At 45.7% G+C, this 22898-nt stretch overlaps 1 protein-coding gene across 2 annotated transcripts in view; it reads right to left on the bottom strand.

Annotated features, from left to right (window-relative positions):
- Positions 1-7397: 7397 nt before the first annotated feature.
- The window catches only part of PC (pyruvate carboxylase), a 363791-nt gene continuing 348290 nt past the window's right edge, over positions 7398-22898 (bottom strand). For both annotated transcript variants that reach the window (XM_069965255.1, XM_069965254.1), the window contains 5 exons: positions 21714-21958; positions 17060-17239; positions 15665-15910; positions 13359-13499; positions 7398-11210 (listed from right to left, as the gene is read on the bottom strand). In XM_069965255.1, coding sequence (XP_069821356.1) covers positions 10962-11210; positions 13359-13499; positions 15665-15910; positions 17060-17239; positions 21714-21958 — 1061 coding nt within the window. In that variant the 3' untranslated portion in view covers positions 7398-10961. The remainder of the gene's footprint in view (positions 11211-13358; positions 13500-15664; positions 15911-17059; positions 17240-21713; positions 21959-22898) is intronic.

Genomic DNA, 22898 nt, shown 5'->3' with positions numbered 1-22898 from the left:
CAGGTGAGAGGCTGGGGGGCAGGTGAGAGGCTGGGGGGCAGGGGAGAGGCTGGGGGGCAGGTGAGAGGCTGGGGGGCAGGTGAGAGGCTGGGGGGCAGGTGAGAGGCTGAGGGGCAGGTGAGAGGCTGGGGGGTCAGGGAAGAGGCTGAGAATGCAGGGGGGAGAGGCTGGGGACCAGGGGAGAGGCTGAGGGTTAGGGGGAGAGTCTGGGGGGGCAGGGGAGAGGCTGGGGGGCAGGGGAGAGGCTGAGGGTTAGGTGGAGAGGCTAAGGGGTTAGGTGGAGAGGCTGGGGGGGGCAGGGGAGAGGCTGGGGGGCAGGGGAGAGGCTGAGGGTTAGGGGGAGAGGCTAAGGGGTTAGGTGGAGAGGCTGGGGGGGGCAGGGGAGAGGCTGAGGGTTAGGGGGAGAGGCTGGGGGGCAGTGGGAGAGGCTGAGGGTTAGGGGGAGAGGCTGGGGGGCAGTGGGAGAGGCTGAGGGTTAGGGGGAGAGGCTGGGGGGCAGGGGAGAGGCTGAGGGTTAGGGGGAGAGGCTGGGGGGCAGTGGGAGAGGCTGAGGGGCAGTGGGAGAGGCTGAGGTTTGGGGGGAGAGGCTGATGGTTAGGTGGAGAGGCTGGGGGGAGCAGGGGAGAGGCTGGGGGGAGCAGGGGAGAGGCTGGGGGGCAGGGGAGAGGCTGAGGGGCAGGGGAGAGGCTGGGGGGCAGGTGAGAGGCTGAGGGGCAGGTTAGAGGCTGGGGGGCAGGTGAGAGGCTGAGGGGCAGGTGAGAGGCTGGGGGGCAGGTGAGAGGCTGAGGGGCAGGTGAGAGGCTGGGGTGCAGGTGAGAGGCTGAGGGGCAGGTGAGAGGCTGAGAGCAGGTGAGAGGCTGGGGGGCAGGTGAGAGGCTGAGGGGCAGGTGAGAGGCTGGGGGGCAGGGGAGAGGCTGAGGGGCAGGGGGAGAGGCTGGGGGGCAGGGGAGAGGCTGAGGGTTAGGGGGAGAGGCTGGGGGGCAGTGGGAGAGGCTGAGGGTTAGGGGGAGAGGCTGGGGAGCAGTGGGAGAGGCTGAGGGTTAGGGGGAGAGGCTGGGGGGCAGTGGGAGAGGCTGAGGTTTGGGGGGAGAGGCTGATGGTTAGGTGGAGAGGCTGGGGGGAGCAGGGGAGAGGCTGGGGGGAGCAGGGGAGAGGCTGGGGGGCAGGGGAGAGGCTGAGGGGCAGGTGAGAGGCTGGGGGGCAGGTGAGAGGCTGAGGGGCAGGTGAGAGGCTGGGGGGCAGGTGAGAGGCTGAGGGGCAGGGGAGAGGCTGGGGGGCAGGTGAGAGGCTGGGGGGCAGGTGAGAGGCTGAGGGGCAGGTGAGAGGCTGGGGGGCAGGTGAGAGGCTGAGGGGCAGGTGAGAGGCTGGGGGGCAGGTGAGAGGCTGAGGGGCAGGTGAGAGGCTGGGGGGCAGGCGAGAGGCTGAGGGGCAGGTGAGAGGCTGGGGGGCAGGCGAGAGGCTGAGGGGCAGGTGAGAGGCTGGGGGGCAGGTGAGAGGCTGAGGGGCAGGTGAGAGGCTGGGGGGCAGGGGAGAGGCTGAGGGGCAGGTGAGAGGCTGGGGAGCAGGTGAGAGGCTGGGGGGCAGGTGAGAGGCTGGGGGGCAGGTGAGAGGCTGAGGGGCAGGTGAGAGGCTGGGGGGCAGGTGAGAGGCTGGGGGGCAGGTGAGAGGCTGAGGGGCAGGTGAGAGGCTAGGGGGGCAGGGGAGAGGCTGAGAATGCAGGGGGGAGAGGTTGGGGACCAGGGGAGAGAGGCTGGGGTCAGGGAAGAGGCTGAGAATGCAGGGGGGAGAGGCTGGGGACCAGGGGAGAGGCTGAGGGTTAGGGGGAGAGTCTGGGGGGGCAGGGGAGAGGCTGGGGGGCAGGGGAGAGGCTGAGGGTTAGGTGGAGAGGCTAAGGGGTTAGGTGGAGAGGCTGGGGGGGGCAGGGGAGAGGCTGGGGGGCAGGGGAGAGGCTGAGGGTTAGGGGGAGAGGCTAAGGGGTTAGGTGGAGAGGCTGGGGGGGGGGGCAGGGGAGAGGCTGGGGGGCAGGGGAGAGGCTGAGGGTTAGGGGGAGAGGCTAAGGGGTTAGGTGGAGAGGCTGGGGGGGGGGCAGGGGAGAGGCTGGGGGGCAGGGGAGAGGCTGAGGGTTAGGGGGAGAGGCTGGGGGGCAGTGGGAGAGGCTGAGGGTTAGGGGGAGTGGCTGGGGGGCAGGGGAGAGGCTGAGGGTTAGGGGGAGAGGCTGGGGGGCAGTGGGAGAGGCTGAGGGTTAGGGGGAGAGGCTGGGGGGCAGTGGGAGAGGCTGAGGTTTGGGGGGAGAGGCTGATGGTTAGGTGGAGAGGCTGGGGGGAGCAGGGGAGAGGCTGAGGGGCAGGTGAGAGGCTGAGGGGCAGGTGAGAGGCTGGGGGGCAGGTGAGAGGCTGAGGGGCAGGTGAGAGGCTGGGGGGGCAGGTGAGAGGCTGGGGGGGCAGGGGAGAGGCTGCCCCCCAGCAGGGGGGCAGCTGAGGATGCAGGGGGGCCGGGCAGACGCTGTGGGGCTGGGGGGAGACAGGGCGGCCGGGAGCAGGCTGGTGGGCAGGCTGGTTCCCTCCCCCCATGCAGCGCCGAGGTCCGGGGTGCGAGGCAGGGGGTGAGCTTCCGGCACACACAGTGTGACAGAGACCGGAAGCTCACAGCTGCAGCCCCGCGTTCCTGGATCTTCTCTCCTGCTAGGCGATGACGTCACATCACGTGAGCGCCGCCGAGCAGGAGAGAAGATCCGGGACCGCGGGGCTGCAGCTGTGAGCTTCCGGCCTCTGTCACACTGTGTGTGCCGGAAGCTCACCCCCTGCCTCGCACCCCGGACCTCGGCGCTGCATGGGGGGAGGGAACCAGCCTGCCCACCAGCCTGCTCCCGGCCGCTCCATCACACCTCCCCCCCCCCCCCCCCCGGCGCGGACTAGGCACCCGTGGGCCGGTGCCTACGGACGTTTTTTTTTGTTTTTTTTTTTATAATAAAAAAAGTGTTCCCTGCGGGTGCCGCCCCCCCCAGGGCGCCGCCCTAGGCACCGGACCACGGGTGCCTAGTGACAAATACGGCCCTGCCTGTAACACCACACAGCACGCTGTATTCTCTACCTGTAACACCACACAGCACACTGTATTCTCTACCTGTAACACCTCACAGCACGCTGTATTCTCTACCTGTAACACCACACAGCACACTGTATTCTCTACCTGTAACACCACACGGCGCGCTGTATTCTCTACCTGTAACACCACACAGCGCTCTGTATTTTCTACCTGTAACACCACACAGTGCGCTGTATTCTCTACCTGTAACACCACACTGTATTCTCTACCTGTAACACCACACAGCACGCTTTATTCTCTACCTGTAACACCACACAGCACACTGTATTCTCTACCTGTAACACCACACAGCACGCTGTATTCTCTACCTGTAACACCATACAGCACGCTGTATTCTCTACCTGTAACACCACACAGCTCTGTATTCTCTACCTGTAACACCACACAGCACGCTGTATTCTCTACCTGTAACACCACACAGCATGCTGTATTCTCTACCTGTAATACCACACAGCACACTGTATTCTCTACCTGTAACACCACACAGCACGCTGTATTCTCTACCTGTAACACCACACAGCACGCTGTATTCTCTACCTGTAACACCACACAGCACACTGTATTCTCTACCTGTAACACCATACAGCACACTGTATTCTCTACCTGTAACACCACACAGCACACTGTATTCTCTACCTGTAACACCATACAGCACACTGTATTCTCTACCTGTAACACCACACAGCATGCTGTATTCTCTACCTGTAACACCACACAGCGCTGTATTCTCTACCTGTAACACCACACAGCACGCTGTATTCTCTACCTGTAACACCACACAACACGCTGTATTCTCTACCTGTAACACCACACAGCACACTGTATTCTCTACCTGTAACGCTGATATTGGAATAAAGTAAAGTACTTTTTGAATTTAATTTCTTTTTTTCTTCATTTCCACGCACATATTATGATCAAGCATCTTTTATCTTTGAAGTTGAGCCCCACAATAAGGACTTTATCCCAAATTATCCTATATGGGATATACTGTTTATGCCTTGTTTTTTCTCCAGGTGGGATAGGCAGTGCTCTGATCCTCTGTGCAGTTTAGCATAATTTACTTGTGTTACTGCATCATTTTTGTGAAAACCCTGCAGTACTGCAATGAAACTCCAACATGTGCGAACACAGCCCTAATTTCATTGCACTTTTGCACTCAGTAAATTCAATGCCGCAGCTGCTTCTGGCCGGTTAGAGATGGTGAATCCCTCAGGGGATCGAGCCAAGCCTCCTGGGACATCAGGCCCTGCCTCCTGTCTGCATCATCAGCCTGATCTCAGCAAACACACACAATATGAGACAGAAGCATGGAATATTTGTCTCCTAAGGTGGGAGAGCAGAGGGAGCAAGAGACAATGGAAATTGGCACAGGGGCCATTTTTCTTCACTTCCTGGATTTCAATCAGCTACCAGTGTGGCCGAACCGCACAGATATGGTAATACATTATATAGACACATCTATATAACTTTTAATGTACTTTTAAAAGAAAATAACATTTCCTTATGTGGAGTTACCCCTTAAGATACACTGGGCTCACAGCATGTTTATCGCTTTGCTTGCCTCTCTTTATTATTCTTTCCATTTAAATCCCTCCCCCCCCTAAATAAATAAATAAATAAATAAAAATTAGCGCTATTCTTTTCTATAGGACATCTTCTGGCATTGCCTGATTCCAGTCTGCCTGTTTGCATGCGCTTCTGCAGCTCCTTCTTCCTGGCTGTGGTGGCTTAGAAACACAACTTTATGACCTATGAGTCATCTGTATTTTTTAAGGAAATATGGATGCAAAACAGCTTACGATCCGTAAAAAATAGCAGATCCCATTGATTTCTACGAGAGGATCCGTACAAAAAAAATAGGGGTCCGCACCAGGACATGTCCTTTTTTTTCCCAGCATTTGTTTGCATCCTTGTAATCTACTGACAGTGTGAATAGCCCAATAGACATCAATGTGCGCAAACTCGGATACGGAAATACGGATGCGTAAATTACGGGACGTTTGAATAAGGCCTTAGACTCCAGAGTGTAGACAGATATACTGACATCCAGTGGCCAGTGTGAAAACTACAACATACAAACACATATATAATCACTTAACACTGTGAGGGAAAAAACGTGAAATAAAAAAAAAATATCACACTCTCTGCAATATTTTTTTTTTCAGGACTTTTTTCAACATCATCTTTTTTTTTGCAAGGGGTTGCGAGGTGACAACCATTACTTATCAAAGAAGAGTTCAAGGATAAGACTTGTCAGCTCCGAGTGACACTAAGGTGTAATTCCCAACTCTCTGAAGCAATATATTCTGACCTCAACTACTGTCACTTCTTAAAGGTACAGACAGACGCTAAAAAATATCTAGTTTAATGAGGTGTCCTGACAGAAAAGCCTCATTGCAAGCGAACATGACATATGACACCTACACATCTGCTAGTATGTATTCTGGCTTTTCCCTCCACTCTCAGTTAAAGGGGTTGTTCAGTTTTAATGAAGTGAAAGAATCGTTGTAATATCACAGTCAATCTGAGGACAGGGGAAGCGCTGTTTATGTAAAGCAGCCATGTTTTTCTAATCCTGGATCATATGACCCTTTTAAGTGGTGTTTAATGTATGCTGGGACACGATCATTGAATGGCATATATCCCCAATGAATTTAATGGTAATACCATACATAACCTGAAGGCAGATGTGGTAATGTCTGTGGAAGGAAACAGGATTTTTTTTTTTTATTTCTTGATTCCCCTTCAAGTGACCCACTAATGACACCAAATCTAAGGGCTTAAAAGAACAGGGACATAACGTCCAACTCTTTTAATGTATAGTAGTACCCCTGTAAATAATAGCGCCACCAAATAGTGGTCAGATACAGCTGTACACAGGGAGTGAATACAGTGCAGTTACATCCAGTGACTCACAGATGACTATTTGGGTCCACACTGCAATAAAGACTACAACTTATCTCTACATACAAACCTATTATCCTGCTGCTATTACCAGCCTTATTGTCCCTTCTATTGCCCACTACACCGTATTAGCAAAAAGAAAAAGTCGTGCCACAGGCCTCTCTGCAGCCAATTTATTGTACTACATTAGGATATAATGGACACCTTTAAGACACCCGTACCTGTAACACTCTATATCCTTCACTCTATAGACAGCGTCCTATTCGTTCCTCATAGTGTTACACTGAATATGCTAATAACACATGGAGATGTCACTATGACCTATGCGTGATAACATCCATATGAATTATGCAATCTAATTAATGAACAAGTAATTGATTTTTCCAGTGGAAGCAAAACATTTACTCTGTACACACTTCATGTTTCTCCAGGAGGTAAGAGTGTACCTGTCATGACATTAAAAAAAACACACACAAAAAGAACACACACACAAAACAAAATATATATATACAGTAGTTAATCCGATGGAGAGAAGAGGGGAAAAAAAACAAAAAACAGACATGGCAGTAAATCCACATGGCTCACACTGACCGTCCACTTCTCAGCACTATGTAATACTAACATCAGGAGCTAGTCACAATTTAATCAAAGTGTATAAACCCACACACCGATGCGAGGTTACCGCTTCATGTGGGTCCCTAAAATGGCACAGTGCAGCACCCGAGCACATGGTGAGCTATTCCGTCTGCTTTTGTGTGGCTTGGTCTTGAGGGGTGGCCATATTTTGTCTGTGGAGTGGTGGGGCCAGAGGGTATGTTCGGAAGCAGTGGTGCCGCTAGTCTGCTGGATCCGGTCTGTTGTTGTCTATGTCCATGGGGCTTGCTGTAAAGCATATCGGTAAGTGCTGGCAAGATGGCTGCCCCCCCCCCCCCCAAAAAAAAAAAAAATTATGTAAAAATAAATAAAAACAGCTTAGAAAAAAATCTCAGTGATACATCTCATTTAAAAGAGAAAATAAAAAAAAAATTCTGCAGGCAGGGGAGTGGGGGACCCAATAAAAAAAGTATACTTACCCCCTGACTCGGGGGAAAGTACTGGACTCAGCTGATAAACTGCACACTTAGCCAGTCAGTTGTGCTGCCCCAATAACTGACTGCCTAAGCTGGCAACCCAGCAACAGGAGCCTTGGGACGGCAGCGGTGCTCTGAGAGTGGTGATGTGGCGCTTGCAAGGGCAGAGGGACAGGTAAGTATACATTATTATTCCCCCCCCCCCCTTTTTTTTTTTTTTTTTTCACCAGACTTCACTAGTGTATGTTGGGTTTTCTTGGTTCTTTCACAAAATTTTAATAATTGACCAAAAGCAATAAAACAAATGCAACATTAATGTAACATAATATATTCAGCTTTATTTCCAATGGATAAACACTAAAAGGTAAGTCACATCCATAACAAGGTGTCCAAAGGCAAAATTTCGACCTGTACATGTAAGACATTTTACTACTGCGCTCCTCGTCTCCTTCCTTCCCGGCATTAGACGCAGAAGGAAATCTCCAGTTAGTTCATGATGTAAACACGATAACACAGAATACTGCTATTACAAAAGTTAATGGTCCACAGTTAACAATGATTCGGGGTTACAATCCTCACCATAATGGCTACTCGCTATTAACTGCTACTACTCACTAAGCAGCCTAACATATGGAGTGGAGAGAAGGGGAGGATGTCTCTATTTCTCTTCTAAGACATTGACTAAAAGCGCAATAGAGGGAACGACGCTCAGTGTGCTCTGCCATCTTGCCTCCACCGGTGCCCCGCCACCCTTTACTGTCCATACACGAAGAAGACCTTCTCTCTCTCAATCGGACAGAACGGTTAACGTCACCATACAGAAGACAGGGATACCATCCTAAGGTGGTCCGATGGAAATAAGAAGGTAGACTGAACTAATAAGCCTGAAAATATAGGCAATGTAAACACAGCACCCCCTTATACCCTTTGTGAACAATGGCTAAAATGTGCACAGTGGGCACGGGGTGGAACGTGGTCCGATACAGGTAAAATACTTGCTGCTGCCACTTTAAATTCGTACATGTAAAAAGCAAAGAAAACATTGACGAAATGCACAAAAATACAACAAACCGCCCCCCCCCAACCATCTGTATTCCCGTCACAGCGGGCTCTTATGTATGAGAGCTCGGGTGCTTGTCTTAGATAAGGATTCATTGTGCAAATGCCGAGTACATTTTTGCATAGACTAAGTGGACAGGGAGCTGCTCATTTCTTAAAGGTAAAAAAAGGAAAGAAAATGCTAGAAGTAGAAGAAGGTGGCGTGTGCGTGCAATCTGAGAAGGTTTTTACGTGTAAGATCTGTGATATATCTGTCACATTATAAAAGATACACCCCCCCATCCCACCGCTTGGTGTGCAATGACTGTATAGGAGATAGCCCGCCGCACCCGCTGCACATCAGACAGAACATTTGTCACTATATGACCTGAATGGGTTCACATGCAGTTCATTGTATTTCAGACATTAAAAGGTCAGAGCTCTCACAAAGTGTATTGCCCACAGGCTCTTCACGCTGAATGTATCTGGGAAGGCATTAGATGGAAATGCAAAGAGTCCTTTTACCTTTTCACAGGCCCAGGCCTCTGAGAATCTTTGCATTCTGACAGTATAGAAGGTATAAAAAAAAAAAAAAGCCTACAATGTACTATAGACAATTAAAAAGCTGAACATTAAGCAACGTCCTTGGCAACCGAAGCCACCTCTTCAGTCTACAGATAACATATAGCAGAGTTAACTAGTGCAGCCCCAGGGAAGTACTCCATCAGGGAGTACAGTGATACATACACGAGAATAAAAAACAACAACCTTACAAGTCTACGGCACGTGTGCCTGCCAGTGAAGGGTTAAGGTGGTGAAGGAGGTGTCGGCGACGAATGCTCTATGTAATAACAAGAGTGTTAAATGGAAAGAGAAGGAAAAAAAAAAAAAAGAGAGAGAAGCGTCAAGGTGAAAAGAGGGTACAAGAGCGAGAGAGTCTTAATGCAGAACACATCACATAGCATCTAACTGCTCAGTCTTTATAAATTGTTAACTAGGCGAGGGAGGTTAGATGGTGGAAATCTTAAAATAGGCAGAGCCCAAAGGCACTCAGGACCAGGGCTAGCCTAAACAAGCAGCTGGCAATCCCTAAATGCTTAGGAATTACCCACAATGCACAGCTGGTGCCCTAAATTAAAATGTAGTAGCTATAATGTTAAAGGGCAGGCGAGACCGGCCCCGGGAATCCTGGTTCTCGGTAAGGAATAACGTGGTGGTATGTACTCTAAGAGTGATACGTGTGGTCTCTATATAGATGAGTAATCCCTCCACACTATCTCGCGATCTAGAATCTACTATGTGACAATACTACATGAATGAGCCCGCTCTTCCATGTCCACCAAAACAAACCAACCACAAAAATCATGTAGAATTTCGTCCGTTGCGTCTGGGAGTGGTGTTGTTTTCTCTGCTCCATTCTTTGTCTTTACCTAAACTCTCAATATACCCTCCAGGGACAAATTGCGTCTATAACGTGATCTCAGTCTATGACAGTAACCATTCCTTGACAAACTCAGCATCTGCCGCATGGTTTACAGACTGCTCTTCATAGTCTATCACTCTCTGAGGAGTCTTTGGTGACGACTGTTTTTAGTGTGATGGTGGCCATCATGATCCTGACAACCGCAACAAATCTCTCGGTAAAAGCGGCGGTCTTAAACACTATGCAAAAAGGAAAAATTCCATATGGTTTGGCCGAGCAAAATCTCACTTTCTAACCACATGAAATCACTCTCCACCATCCTGATATGTTGCATATTAAGATTACAGAGTCTATTAAGAGTCACTCACGAAGATAAATCCGGCTCACCAGTCCCGACAATGGCGGCCACTCAGTATGTGCTTTTTTTTTGGTTACAATTAATCCACAGTGATACTAGAAGAGTGTGATCTCGGGACTAAACCGATCATTGCTACAAATACAATACTAGGTCATGAAGGCACCAAACTATAGAGAGAATTTATGAGGATATGTAGGTACAAAAAAAACAAAAACAAAGTACATAATATATAAGGCAACAGGATGCAGAAAGTTCTCCATAAGAATAGCTTAAGAGATTATAAATGAGTTGCATAGTGCTATGGGATGCTGAACTAGAATGACGGAGGCCGTTATTCTCCACCTCAATTCAAGAAATTGGAATTTAAATTTGAACAACAAAAAAAAAATTATAAAATTTTTGAAATTTTATGAATTTTTCGGTGGGACCTTTATCGTTATATGCTTGAGAGTTGCAGCTCTGTCCATGGTGCTGAAACTACTATAGGATTTAGTGTTTCTTGGAGATATACAAGGTGATGAAATGGAATGAATGGCAGTGATGGGCGGACGATTCAGTGTGGATGTAGTCAGTCTTCACGGGCTAATATCTATGCTAATCCCTATTCATGGAGAAGCTGGATGGAGCAGGAGTGGCAGCTGCAAGTTCAGCTTTTTTTCGTTGTTTGGCACTAAAAAGAGGAACCGGGGAGATTTATATTTGACGTGAAACGTTTGACTCCTTCTCAGACAGTAAGCAATATCCAGCGGAGCAGTTTCTGCGCCCAGACTAGAGCTCGGATTGGCAAATACCTTTTCTAATGTCCGCCTGAAAGCTCAGGAAAAAACATTTTTGTGCTATTTAGCTATTTTTTTTTTCTGCAAGCAATGTAAAAATAATCCAGATATCAATTTAGGTCCCTAAACCCACATGTAAAGCACTTCATTTACATCGATAAGACACACTGTCAGCAGGCGCGGGGAGAAGAGTATAGAGCACCCTCTCAATCCTACAAGAGGGAAACAGAAAGCTAGGCGTTTCACTAATCCCCTTCCCGGCACAACTGTTCCATTTAACGTTCAATTTATTCGATTTCTAGTACAAGATCTTCTCCCTCCAGGTGCATGTCGGGCTTCACGTAGATCTTCTTGACTGTTCCGGAGACTGGAGAATTTACCAAGGTCTCCATCTTCATGGCGCTCAGGACACACAGGGGCTGGCCCTTCTCGACGGTCTCCCCTTCTTTCACCTTAATGTCAATCACTTTTCCTGGCATGGGGGCGCCGATCTGGCCCTTTACGTCCTTCAGGGCCTTGGGGTGGAAGTGCATCTCCTGCGAATAAGGGGCGGTTGTTAATGGGATTTTCTTGCAATAAAACTTTTTCTCAACTGTCCAATAAATGCATATAAATGTCAGTAGAGGGTTGACTGCAGTTTGCTTTATGGTGCTAGTTACCAAAAAAAAAAATCTGTATCGCCAGAGTGGACACTTGCATGAAACTGTAGCAGTGCTCAATCCAGTACATGGCAGGGTGGCGGTGTAGCCAAATGTCAATGATCCCGCATGTGCTGTAAAATAGTTGTTGCCTGACCACTAGGCATCAGGGCCCGTTTACACTACGGAATTGGCGCCAAATCCTGCCTGCTATCTCTTTCAATGGGAGGTCTTGCGCGCTTCTGCTCTCCGCGCCCTTCCGCTCAAAGAATTGACATGTCAATTCTTTGAGCAGAAAGGCTCGGAGAGCAGAGGCGCGCAAGACCTCCCATTGGAAGAGATAGCAGGAGGGATTCGACTGATTCAGTAGTGTGAACGGGCCCTTAGAGGCATTAAAGATAAAGTATTTAGAGATGAGCGAACCTGGAGCATGCTCGAGTCGATCCGAACCCGAACTTTTGGCATTTGATTAGCGGTGGCTGCTGAAGTTGGATAAAGCCCTAAGGCTATGTGGAAAACGTGGATATAGTCATTGGCTGTATCCATGTTTTCCAGACAAACTTAGAGGTTTAGCCAAGTTCAGCAGCCCCCGCTAATCAAATGCCGATCGTTCGGGTTCGGATCGACTCGAACCCCGTTTGCTCATCTCTAAAAGTATGCCCTTCTTATTTAACGGTAATTCTGAAAATACTCTTATTATCCTCTTACTTGACATCTTTTACCTATTTTAATCTGTAAGTTATTTACAAGTCACTTTGCATCAGAGGTGAAAGACCACAGATATGTAGTAAACGGTCTATTCTTGTCTTTAATAGCCCAACTTCCTCCCTGGTGCACATCCTATAACAGACTTCTTGCTACTGCTGTACACTTTAGTCAGGAATACAGCCAACTATTTCCTTCCCACTTTGTTGGAGGTTCCTGTCAATGTAGTGAATCGGTTTATAAGCAAGAAGATATAGTGGGGAAAGATATAGTTTGGCTGGATTCCCTGCTAGAGTGTACAGCAGGAACAGGAAATCTGTTAAAGGATGTACATTAGACAGGAAGTGGGGCAGAGAAGACAACAATAGTCAGTCTGCATCAAAAGCAAGAGAAAAGCATTAAAGATTATAAAAAAAAGTAGCCAAATAGGGTAAACATATGTTACATTATTAGATCATCGAAAACCGGTTTCATTATGGTCCAGCAAGAGGGCAATAAGGGAATACTGATGCAGAACTTCAAGTATATTCAGAATTACTTACGAATAAGAGGAGCGCACTATAATAGACATGCAAATCAGAATAACTGACTATCTTCCAGCGGCATCAAACAAAGTGCAGTCAAATGCTATTTAGAGGGTAGCCCTGGGCTGTGCTCATGTTGTTGGAATATGATACAATGCGCATTAGTTATATTAATATCATATTCTTCTAATGTTACATTCATCACTATCGATGTGCAGAACATAAGCCACTGTGTTAGCCGGGCAAATGTAGATGCAGTGATCAGGGCGTATCGGAATCTGTATACAGAGCCTATAGAACTCTTCACACCCATAGACTTTATCACGTCTTATAGTGAATGTGAGGAAAATCTTCCACGTGAAAACCTACTGATGGGATGTTGTCATTTGCCGAATAGTTGGTACCTGACCTATGGGATCTCCATCGACCATGATACATGGTGGCTTTCCTCTTAGCAGTAACACTTCCAACTAGATGCTGAGGAGGTGATGGCATATATTAGCGGTCTGCAATCACTCGGAGAGGTGGGAAAAACCATTGAGATGTAGGGCTAGGTAACCACAAAGGATTACGTTTCTGACTCTATGGCTATTCATCGTATTTCCAACCAGTTTCTGGAACTTGGTATTCTATTTGGCTATAAGTGTGGCTGTGACTGGGGCATAACCATATGGACGGGTAGAATTTCCGGGAAACTGGGAATTTTTACCACCAGCTAATTAGAACTGACGGGAGAGGTTCCAATAGGCCTCAAATAACTCTTGGAGCTGTATGGAGACCACCACTCTTTGATGGTAAAAACATATAGACCCCTCACCTTCATGGCCTTAGTGTCTTTAACAAGGACGGATCGAAGCTGACCATTGAGCTCAAAGAAGACTTCCCTTTGGCCGGCCTTGTTCAGATCTCCCAGGGCGAGAGCTTTGATGTGAAGGGTTTTGCCTCTTTCCAATTCCACCTATAGAAACAAGACAATAGGTTATAGATGAAGGAAGAATAGGAAGGAGGAGTGTGTAGCGGATGATCCATTTACATATGACTGACTCGCCCACTTTGGTCTAGATAAATCATGGACACAATAGGGAAGATTTATCAAACATGGTGTAAAGTAGAACTGGCTCAGTTGCCCCTAGCAACCAATCAGATTCCACCTTTCATTTTCCAATTAATTTGTGAAGAATGAAAAGTGGAATCTGATTGGTTGCTAGGGGCAACTGAGCCCGTTCTACTTTATACCAGTTTGATAAATCTCCCCGTTGTGTCCTTTGCCATAGTTTAGGTGGAGACACACTGTGAGGCTTTACCTTGACGCTATTTCAAACTATTGTGCTTCCATAATCTCCAACATCCTACAGGCTGGCGGCATTATTTTCTGTCTTACTTAATGGTGATTCATTAACATTTCCTATTACTATTAATCATCCTATACCGTCCTAAGCCGCCACACAACAACACCGTCATATAGAATTAGTCTCCTTTCCCTTATTACATGGACGCAATTCCCCATGGTGGCTGCAATTCAACTATGTGTCATTTGGTAAATTATCTCCCTTTGTACGGGGTTTTCCATGTCTGTATTTATGCAGCTTTTCTTTGGCGGTATTATGTGTCCTGTGTCAGTATTATTTATACTGGTGTCCTGTGTCAGTATTATTTATACTGGTTTTCTCTGTATTATTTATACTGGTTTTCTTTGCTTGTATAATTTGTACTGGTTTTCTGTATCAGTATTATATATAGTGGTCTTCTGTGTCAGTATTATTTACTGTATAGTGGTTTTCTGTTTGGTATTATTTGTACTGGTTTTCCATGTCAACATAATTTATACTGGTTTTCTGTATCAGTATTACTTATAGTGGTGTTCTGCGTCAGTACTATATGTACTGGTTATCTGTGTCAGTATTATTTATAGTGGTGTTGTCTCAGCATTATATGTACTGTTATCTGGCAGTATTATTTATAGTGGTGTTCTGTGTCAGGACTACTGTATATGTGCTGGTTATCTGTATCAGTATTTATAGTGGTGCTCTGTGTCAGTATTATTTATAGTGGTCTTCTGTGTTAGTACTATATGTACTGGTTATCGGTGTCCGTATTATTTATAGTGGTCTTCTGTGTTAGTACTATATGTACTGGTTATCGGTGTCCGTATTATTTATAGTGGTCTTTTGTGTCAGGACTTTATGTACTGGTTATCTGGTAGTATTATTTATAGTGGTGTTCTGTGTCAGGACTACTGTATATGTATACTGGTTATCTGTGTCCGTATTATTTATAGTGGTCTTCTGTGTTAGTACTATATGTACTGGTTATCGGTGTCCGTATTATTTATAGTGGTCTTTTGTGTCAGGACTTTATGTACTGGTTATCTGGTAGTATTATTTATAGTGGTCTTCTGTGTCAGTACTATATGTACTAGTTATCTTTATCAGTATTATTTACAGTGGTGTTCTCCATTAGGAATATATGTACTGGTTAGCGGTATACGTATTATTTACAGTGGTGTTATGTGTCAGTACTATATGTACTGGTTATCTGTCAGTATTATTTACAGTGGTTTTCTCTGACAGTATTATTTGCACTTTTTGGGGGTCAGTATTGTTTACACTTATGTGTCTGGGGTGGTGAGAGATGAGTTGGTATAATTTGTATGGTTTTCCATATTGTATTATTTGCACAGTATTTTGGGGGTCAGAATTACTTATACTTTGGGGGGGGGCAGTATTATTTGTTCTGTGTTGGTATTACAACAAAACAGGATCTGCCTAGAGATGAGAAATCCCACTGCCTGGAGACGGTGGATGCAGCCCGAAAACATGGATACAGCCACGGACCTTCACCAAGCAGCTGATTGTTCGGGTTCATGCAAATCCAAACTTTCTGCAAGTTTGCTCAACTCTAGATACAACCTGATATGCATGGATACTTATCAATAGATGAGTAAATAATGCTTTATATATAAATATTTTAGTAAGCATATTAGGGCCACGTGGTAGTGTCTGAATGTGGCCTTTCTGCTGTATACTAAATACAAACCTAACAGTACATATAATTTAGGTGCAAAACAAAGAAAATATGAGACTGTTGAATTTTTTTTTTTTTTTCACAGGAATTAAACCGTACCTCAAATTCCTCAGCAATTTTGGGTCCTTCCAAGAAGAGACGAGTGTTGAGACATTCCACAGGACCGAACTGAGTGCTGAAGTCCTTGTACTCCTCAAATACTTTGGGATACATGGCAGCAGACATAATATCCTCGGGGGTGATATCGTCATACTTGCTTCTCAACCCTTCTTCCAACTTGGCAAAATCCATCGGCGGCAATGAGGCCCCAGGTCGACCTTCAATGCGAGGCAGGTCCTTCAAAACCTTGAGTTGAGTCGAGACAATTTAAGTAAAACCTTTAGGAAAGTTCCTATTAAACCTACAGTATACTAAATGGGGGGGGGGGGGGGGGGTTGCTGAGCCCAATTCTTCAAAGTATATGGAAATGTGGATATATTAAATTTAGTAAATTCTAAAAAAAAATTATATATCTATATCTTTTAAAATAAAAAATCATCTCTCTTTTCCATCCATCCCTCTCTCTTTTCCATCCATCCCTCTCTTTTCCATCCATCCCTTTTCCATCCATCTCTCTCTCTCTCTCTTTTCCATCCATCTCTCTCTCTCTTTTCCATCCATCTCTCTCTCTCTTTTCCATCCATCTCTCTCTCTCTTTTCCATCCATCTCTCTCTCTCTTTTCCATCCATCTCTCTCTCTCTTTTCCATCCATCTCTCTCTCTCTTTTCCATCCATCTCTCTCTCTCTTTTCCATCCATCTCGCTCTCTCTTTTTCATCCATCTCTCTCTCTCTTTTCCATCCATCTCTCTCTCTCTTTTCCATCCATCTCGCTCTCTTTTCCATCCATCTCGCTCTCTTTTCATCCCCCTATCTCTCTTTTCCATCCATCGCTCTCTCTTTTCCATCCATCTATCCATCATTCTCTCCCCTCCCCCCATCTAAAAATTTTTTATATATCTATATCTTTTAAAATAAAAAAATCATCTCTCTTTTCCATCCATCCCTCTCTCTTTTCCATCCATCCCTCTCTTTTGCATCCATCCATCTCTCTCTTTTCCATCCATCTCTTTTCCATCTCTCTCTCTTTTCCATCCATCTTGCTCTCTTTTCATCCCCCTATCTCTCTTTTCCATCCATCGCTCTCTCTTTTCCATCCATCTATCCATCATTCTCTCCCCTCCCCCCCCATCTCGCTCTCTCTTTTCCATCCATCTCGCTCTCTTTTCCATCCCCCTATCTCTCTCTTTTCCATCCATCGCTCTCTCTTTTCCATCCATCTATCCATCATTCTCTCCCCTCCCCCCCCATCTCTCTCTCTCTATCACAGAATGATTATATAACCAAATCAATCCCTTAGTCTCGTGTCCGGCTGATATTACTGTAGTGCACAGTAACAATTGTACAGAAATAACAGGTTAGGAAGCTGAGAACATTGATGGAAACGTGTAGTTACCTTGGAGCGCAGGGGTTCCGGGAAGCCGCCATAAGGAATTCCTACATAGCCCTGCAGGTACTCCACCACAGACAGTGGGAAGGAGAGCTCATCTGCCATAGTTTCGACCTCCTCGCGGGACAAGCCATTGTGCACCATGAACTGTGCCAGGTCACCCACTATTTTAGAGGATGGTGTTACCTGATGTACAAAGGGATAAAATTATATTAATGATATCTCTCTGTGTAGTTTATTCTGATATCATTGTCCTTAAAGACGGATAACCAACAGAAACCCTTCCAGAAGAACCACTAAAGAGACAGTTCTACCATTAGAAGTTACACCCCTATCCTGTCTAATCACGACGAGGGGGATCCCACTCCACAATCGGGAGAACACAAGTATTCTGTAATAACAAAGTGGAAGCCATCAGACGTGCCCTGCCACTCCATTCATTATCTATGGCAGCGGCAAGACAAACACCCACCACAGCTTCACTATGAAAGACTGGTTCCTGTGACTGCGAGAGGTTAAACCTCCTGTGATCAGATAAAAGTTATCCCTATCCACAAGATAGGGGATGACTATCATTTTCCAGGGTCTTCTGGGCAACATTTTGTGATGACTGAACCTTAGGATACACATCACTCCCTCCAGTCATCTTATCGGTAAAGCCACAGTGCCAACATAGAGAGAGGAACCGAGCTGGAAGCAGAAAGCTCTGTATGTTAGGTAGTGGTCGTAATGGGTTACTGCAGCTCAGCTCCCATTGAAATAAATATGACAGAATTGGATGCACTAAGGGCCCCAGGACACTGAGTAAAAGAGGCTGAATTTACAAACTGAGTCCGCTCGGATTCCACTTGAAATTCTGTCTGTCCTATTTATTCAATGGGATTTCTCTTGCACATCTGTTCTTCTCTCAAAGACTAAATACATTCATTCTTTGAATGGAGAGCAGAGGCGCAAGAGAAATCTTATTGAAGAAATAGGAAAGAGAGAATTTCAAGTGGAATCCAGAGCGCGGACTCCACTCATAAATTCAGCCTCTTTTACTCAGTGTGCAAGGGGGCCCTTAAAGGGTATAGAGCGGTCTGATTTCTGTCCTCTTACTCTCTGTATGCTGACACTACTGAACTAATAAACAGTTTATTATTGGGGGTTCCAAAGATGGCACCCCACAAACCAGGGTAAATGAACATAGAAAAAGGAAGCAAAGACTCTCCAGGTCCATGAAAGTAATCTACATCCAGATCTCAGATAATACTCTCAGTGTAATGCAAACATCCCAACTCCATATTATGTCAAATCCCTGAGAAATGGAATGTATCCCAATCATGTCAGCCATGAATAGGGGCCCTTTTACACGGGCCAATTATTGGCAACAAGAGTTGCTAGAAACGCTCAATGTAAAAGTGTCAGCGATCAGCCGAGGAGCGGGAGAACACCCGCTCGTTGGTTGATCACATCTTCTGTCATCATTTATTGGTTGCACGGCTTCATGTGTAAACAGAAGAGGTGCGGCTGATAGCAATGTCTTCAAATGGCCGCTCGAACAATACAGTGATCGTTTGGGTGGCCCAGTAGATGGCCACAAATCTGTCCGCCTATAAGGACCTTGATAAACTACTTAATGTGTCACTGTCATTTAATATTTTTTTTTTTTTTGCAGAAATCAATAGTACAGGTGATTTTAAGAACCTTTGTAACTGGGTTTATTAGCCATAAAATGCATTTTTATCATGAAAAAGCATTTTGAAACTCTCCCCCTGTCTTCATGGTTGTCTTTTGGAGAGAGGAGGGGTTGAGGCACCAAAACAGGACAACAAAGAGTTAATTTACAACTACATCACCGGGCTATCTCCTCTGAAGTCAGCACTGACCTCTGAATACCGGCTTTCCCACAGCTCCCTTTGTTCTCTGCTGGCGACTAATCTCCCCCCTCCCCTCTCCATAGGTTACACAGGGCCCGACTGATGTAAAAGAGTCGCGATTTCCTGATAATGAGCAGTGAATGAGAGAGAGGAGGGAGGGGGGGGGGACCTGGGGAAAGTCTTTGAGTGCAGATAATGGCATATTTGCCTAATAAACCCAATTACACAGTTTCTTAAAATCGCCTGTACTATTAATTTCTGCAAAAAAACAAAACAAAAAAACGACAGTTTTTAATAGTCCAAAAAAAACTTTTCCCACGGTGTTGGGATTCTACTGTCAGTCACAGGGAAAAAAAAAAAGTCTCCTAATGACCTATATAGAGACACTGGAAGGATAACATTTACTCCTCGGGTGAGGTTGGTGGGGTCTATCAAGATGCCTAATTATTCCAGCCGCTATTTTATTATCATGGGTCTTAATCTACATGGGTGTTAACATGGAGTCATATTTGCTCATCTATCATTACTCCTTCCTAAGCCATTAGAAACCGCAGCCAATTAATTCAGGATCAGGATCTGTCAGCGAGCATTAATTAGAATGAATTATAACGCGGGACATAAAGAACTCGGATAAATCCCTCCCCGACCCCTCGAAGCCATGTGCATTGGGTTATATGTGCACTGAAAGGTGGTGAGACCCCAATTAAGAAAACCAGCCCTGTGGCTATCCTCCTGGTGGGCTGGGGATGTGATCTCTCGCAGCGTACGACACACAAAGTTTATGATCTATTAATAATCAAGATTAAGTAATTGAATTTTATACGGTATTATGGCGGAAAGTTCTAAAACTCAATGATCAAAATCATTTAACAAGGCCGGTAATGTGTCTGATCACCCGCAAAGTGGACGAGCAGAGGATATCCACCTTGTTACACCATAGATGAACTCACACAGTGAGGTGACATGACACCGGGGTCACTACAGCAAGCGGCTACATAAGGCGAACAGCTGGGGGGACGTTATCACGTTATTGCTGGAATCATTTATTTACTGCACATTTTAGGATTTCATTATGGGCCCCAAACAGTAAGCTATGTTCTTAAAGAGGTGCTCCGACAAAATAGTTTTTCTTTCAAATCGACTGGTGTCAGAAAGTTTAATAGATTTGTAATTTACTTCTATTTAAAAATATCAAGTCTTCCAGTACTTATCAGCTGCTGTGTGTGCTGCAGGAAGTGGTGTATTCTTTCCAGTCGGACACAGTGCTCTCTGCTGCCACCTCTGTCCATGACAGGAACTGTCCAGAGCCGTAACAAATCGCTATAGAAAACCTGTGTCAGACTGGAAAAAAATAAACCACTCCCTGCAGGACATACAGCAGCTGATATATACTGGAAGACTTGAGATTTTTTAAATAGAAGTAAATTACAAATCTTTATAACTTTGTGAAACCAGTTAATTTAAAGGGGACCTGTCACCCCTGCTGCCGGGGTGAAGCCTGTCCGACCCCCGAAGTCCCGGCCCCATCCCGTCGCCCCCTTTTGTGCTTTATATGGCATTACACAATTTTTTTCTACACTGCAGTTTCACACATTTTTTACATACATTTTACGCACATTTATCATGCTCACAACCGCTGACATAGGCAGAGAACTGACAGGAAGTTATAACAAGTGATACCTGTCTTTTAGCCGATGGCTAATTATAAAATCATGTTTTTCTTCTAAGCTCAAAAGTGTTATATGCTGTCCTGAACATCTGCCCATAGCTGCTCTGCATGATTGATACACAGGGTTTAGCTTTCAGCACCGAGGGAGGGAAGAGAAGGCATGCATGCTGCAGCTCAGCCCTCTACAACTCGAGTTTGGGAGAAAAACATGATTTTATAACTTGGCAAACAATAACAAGCTAAGAGACAGGGAGCACGTGTTTTATCTCCCATTCAGCTACTGTATTTGCCCTTGTCTGGAGCTCTGAGACCTGACAGATTCCCTTCACTGTGTAAAATGATGGCATGTAACACATGAATAAACTATAAAGCGCTTGGGAGATTGATTGGATTTTTCGCCAATTTTTGTTATTCAATTTTTTTAAAAAATCTGCTTGTTTTGCGTATTCACCCAATAATTTGCATAATCCATGATTTTGGCCCAATTTATCGTGTTCACATTTTTATTTTATTTTTTTTATCACATAAACTGGCGCAGGCCGACATCTGGTCAGAACCAGTTAAATATGTTTGCACAATTTTTCCTCAATTATTCTGGTATTTTTATTCACAAATTTATGAATATTTTGTTAAATTACTTTGGCTGGGTAAAAAACAGATGAATACTCTGCATAAAAATTGCATGTTGTGGACTCAATAGTAAATGTCCTCCTAAGTGTGAAGCCTAAAATAGGTTGCACAGGTACATGAGAAGTGTGGGTGGGTGGGAAGTCTTCACTCCCTGCCCCGGCACTCATTCGGATACAGGAGCCGGTCTCCGGCAATCAGTCAGATTGAGCAACGTGCTGGAAGTGAAGCCAGCTGCCATGTAATTCTCCCTGCTATATCGGGAGATCTTGATATGCAATATGTCTATGCAACATGTCAAAGGTTTATAGAAACTTTAATACCATCCAACAGACTGGAACTGAAGGTATTAATAAATGACCATTATATGTATGCCAATGTCATGGAGCATTACCAGTATTGGTGAATCCAATGACAAACACAGCACAATACGTATACCCAGTAACCACCATCTGCTATGCACTTTCATTTCTGTAGATATAATAGATATTTATCGTGATATTACCTTGATAACATCTCCAAGTAGTTTATTGGCCTCGGCGTACGCCTTCTTCACCTCCTTAAACTTGTTCCCCAGACCCATGCTGTGAGCCTGGAAATGCAGGTTGGTGTACTGGCCTCCGGGGATCTCGTTCTCATAGACGTCCGCGTTACCAGATTTCATGGTTGCCGTGCAGTCAAAGGCAGAATAGAGTCCCCTAGTGACTTCCCAATACTCACTATAGTCAAAGACCTTCTCCAGATGGATTCCTGAGGAGTGGGGAAAAAAACAATCAATGTTTAATAGAGAATCATAAAACTAAACTTCTAAGGACGGTCAAAGACTTTACTGCATTTTTTTTTCTGGACCCATAGGGTTTTATTGGGCATGGATACCTGGATACCATGGATTTCCTGAAAGGTGTCTGTGCTGGAAAATAGCTCTGGAAAATATAGCACATGAACTATAATTTTCCCACAATTCCTTCACAAATGACTCAACTCTATGGGGGCATCCAAGATTCTGGACAGCTCCCGATCTTGTCAATCACTCTTGTGGCCGGAGGCAGCATTATACCTGCACCCCTAAGGGGCCACTCCCTCACCCCCTCCAGCATTGCGCTGCACAATTGACATCACTCGTGCTCATGAGAAGAGCGAAGGAGAAGATGGAGTGAAGCCCCGATGCAGGAGAGTATGATTTTTTTTCCCCCTTCTGCTGTTTTTTTACAGCCAGGAAAAGCTGATGGTTTCCTGAAGCCCCCTGAAAGGCTTCCCCATCAGTGTTTACGGACCATAAAAACAGCTATGGACATGTGAAAGGGGGCCTTACATATATATCTGGTGTAGGGCCTAATACACAGACAGTCATTCACTGTACGACCAAATGCATATCTAGGAAAACGGTCGCCATTACATGGATAAATTATATAACATGTATGACCTTGTCTCCATGGTAGGTATTTAAAAAAATCCTAAAAAATTACGCCCACAAAGGGCTAATATCACTACAGAGACCATAGTTGCCAACATTTGAATTTTTTTTCCAGGGACACGTAAATAGAATAACACACATTACCAAGTTATACAACTTTGTAATGTATGTTATGTCTGTGAATGGCCCCCTTCCCCGTGTCCCACCACCCCCACCCGTGTACCCGGAAGTGTGGTGCGCTATACATACCTGTCACGTGCAGACTCTTCTCCGATC

Source organism: Dendropsophus ebraccatus, chromosome 4 (genome assembly GCF_027789765.1).
Source record: "Dendropsophus ebraccatus isolate aDenEbr1 chromosome 4, aDenEbr1.pat, whole genome shotgun sequence".
Taxonomy (NCBI): Eukaryota; Metazoa; Chordata; class Amphibia; order Anura; family Hylidae; genus Dendropsophus; species Dendropsophus ebraccatus.
Note: the sequence above shows the minus strand (reverse complement) of the source record. Positions and strands in the feature narration are given on the sequence as shown.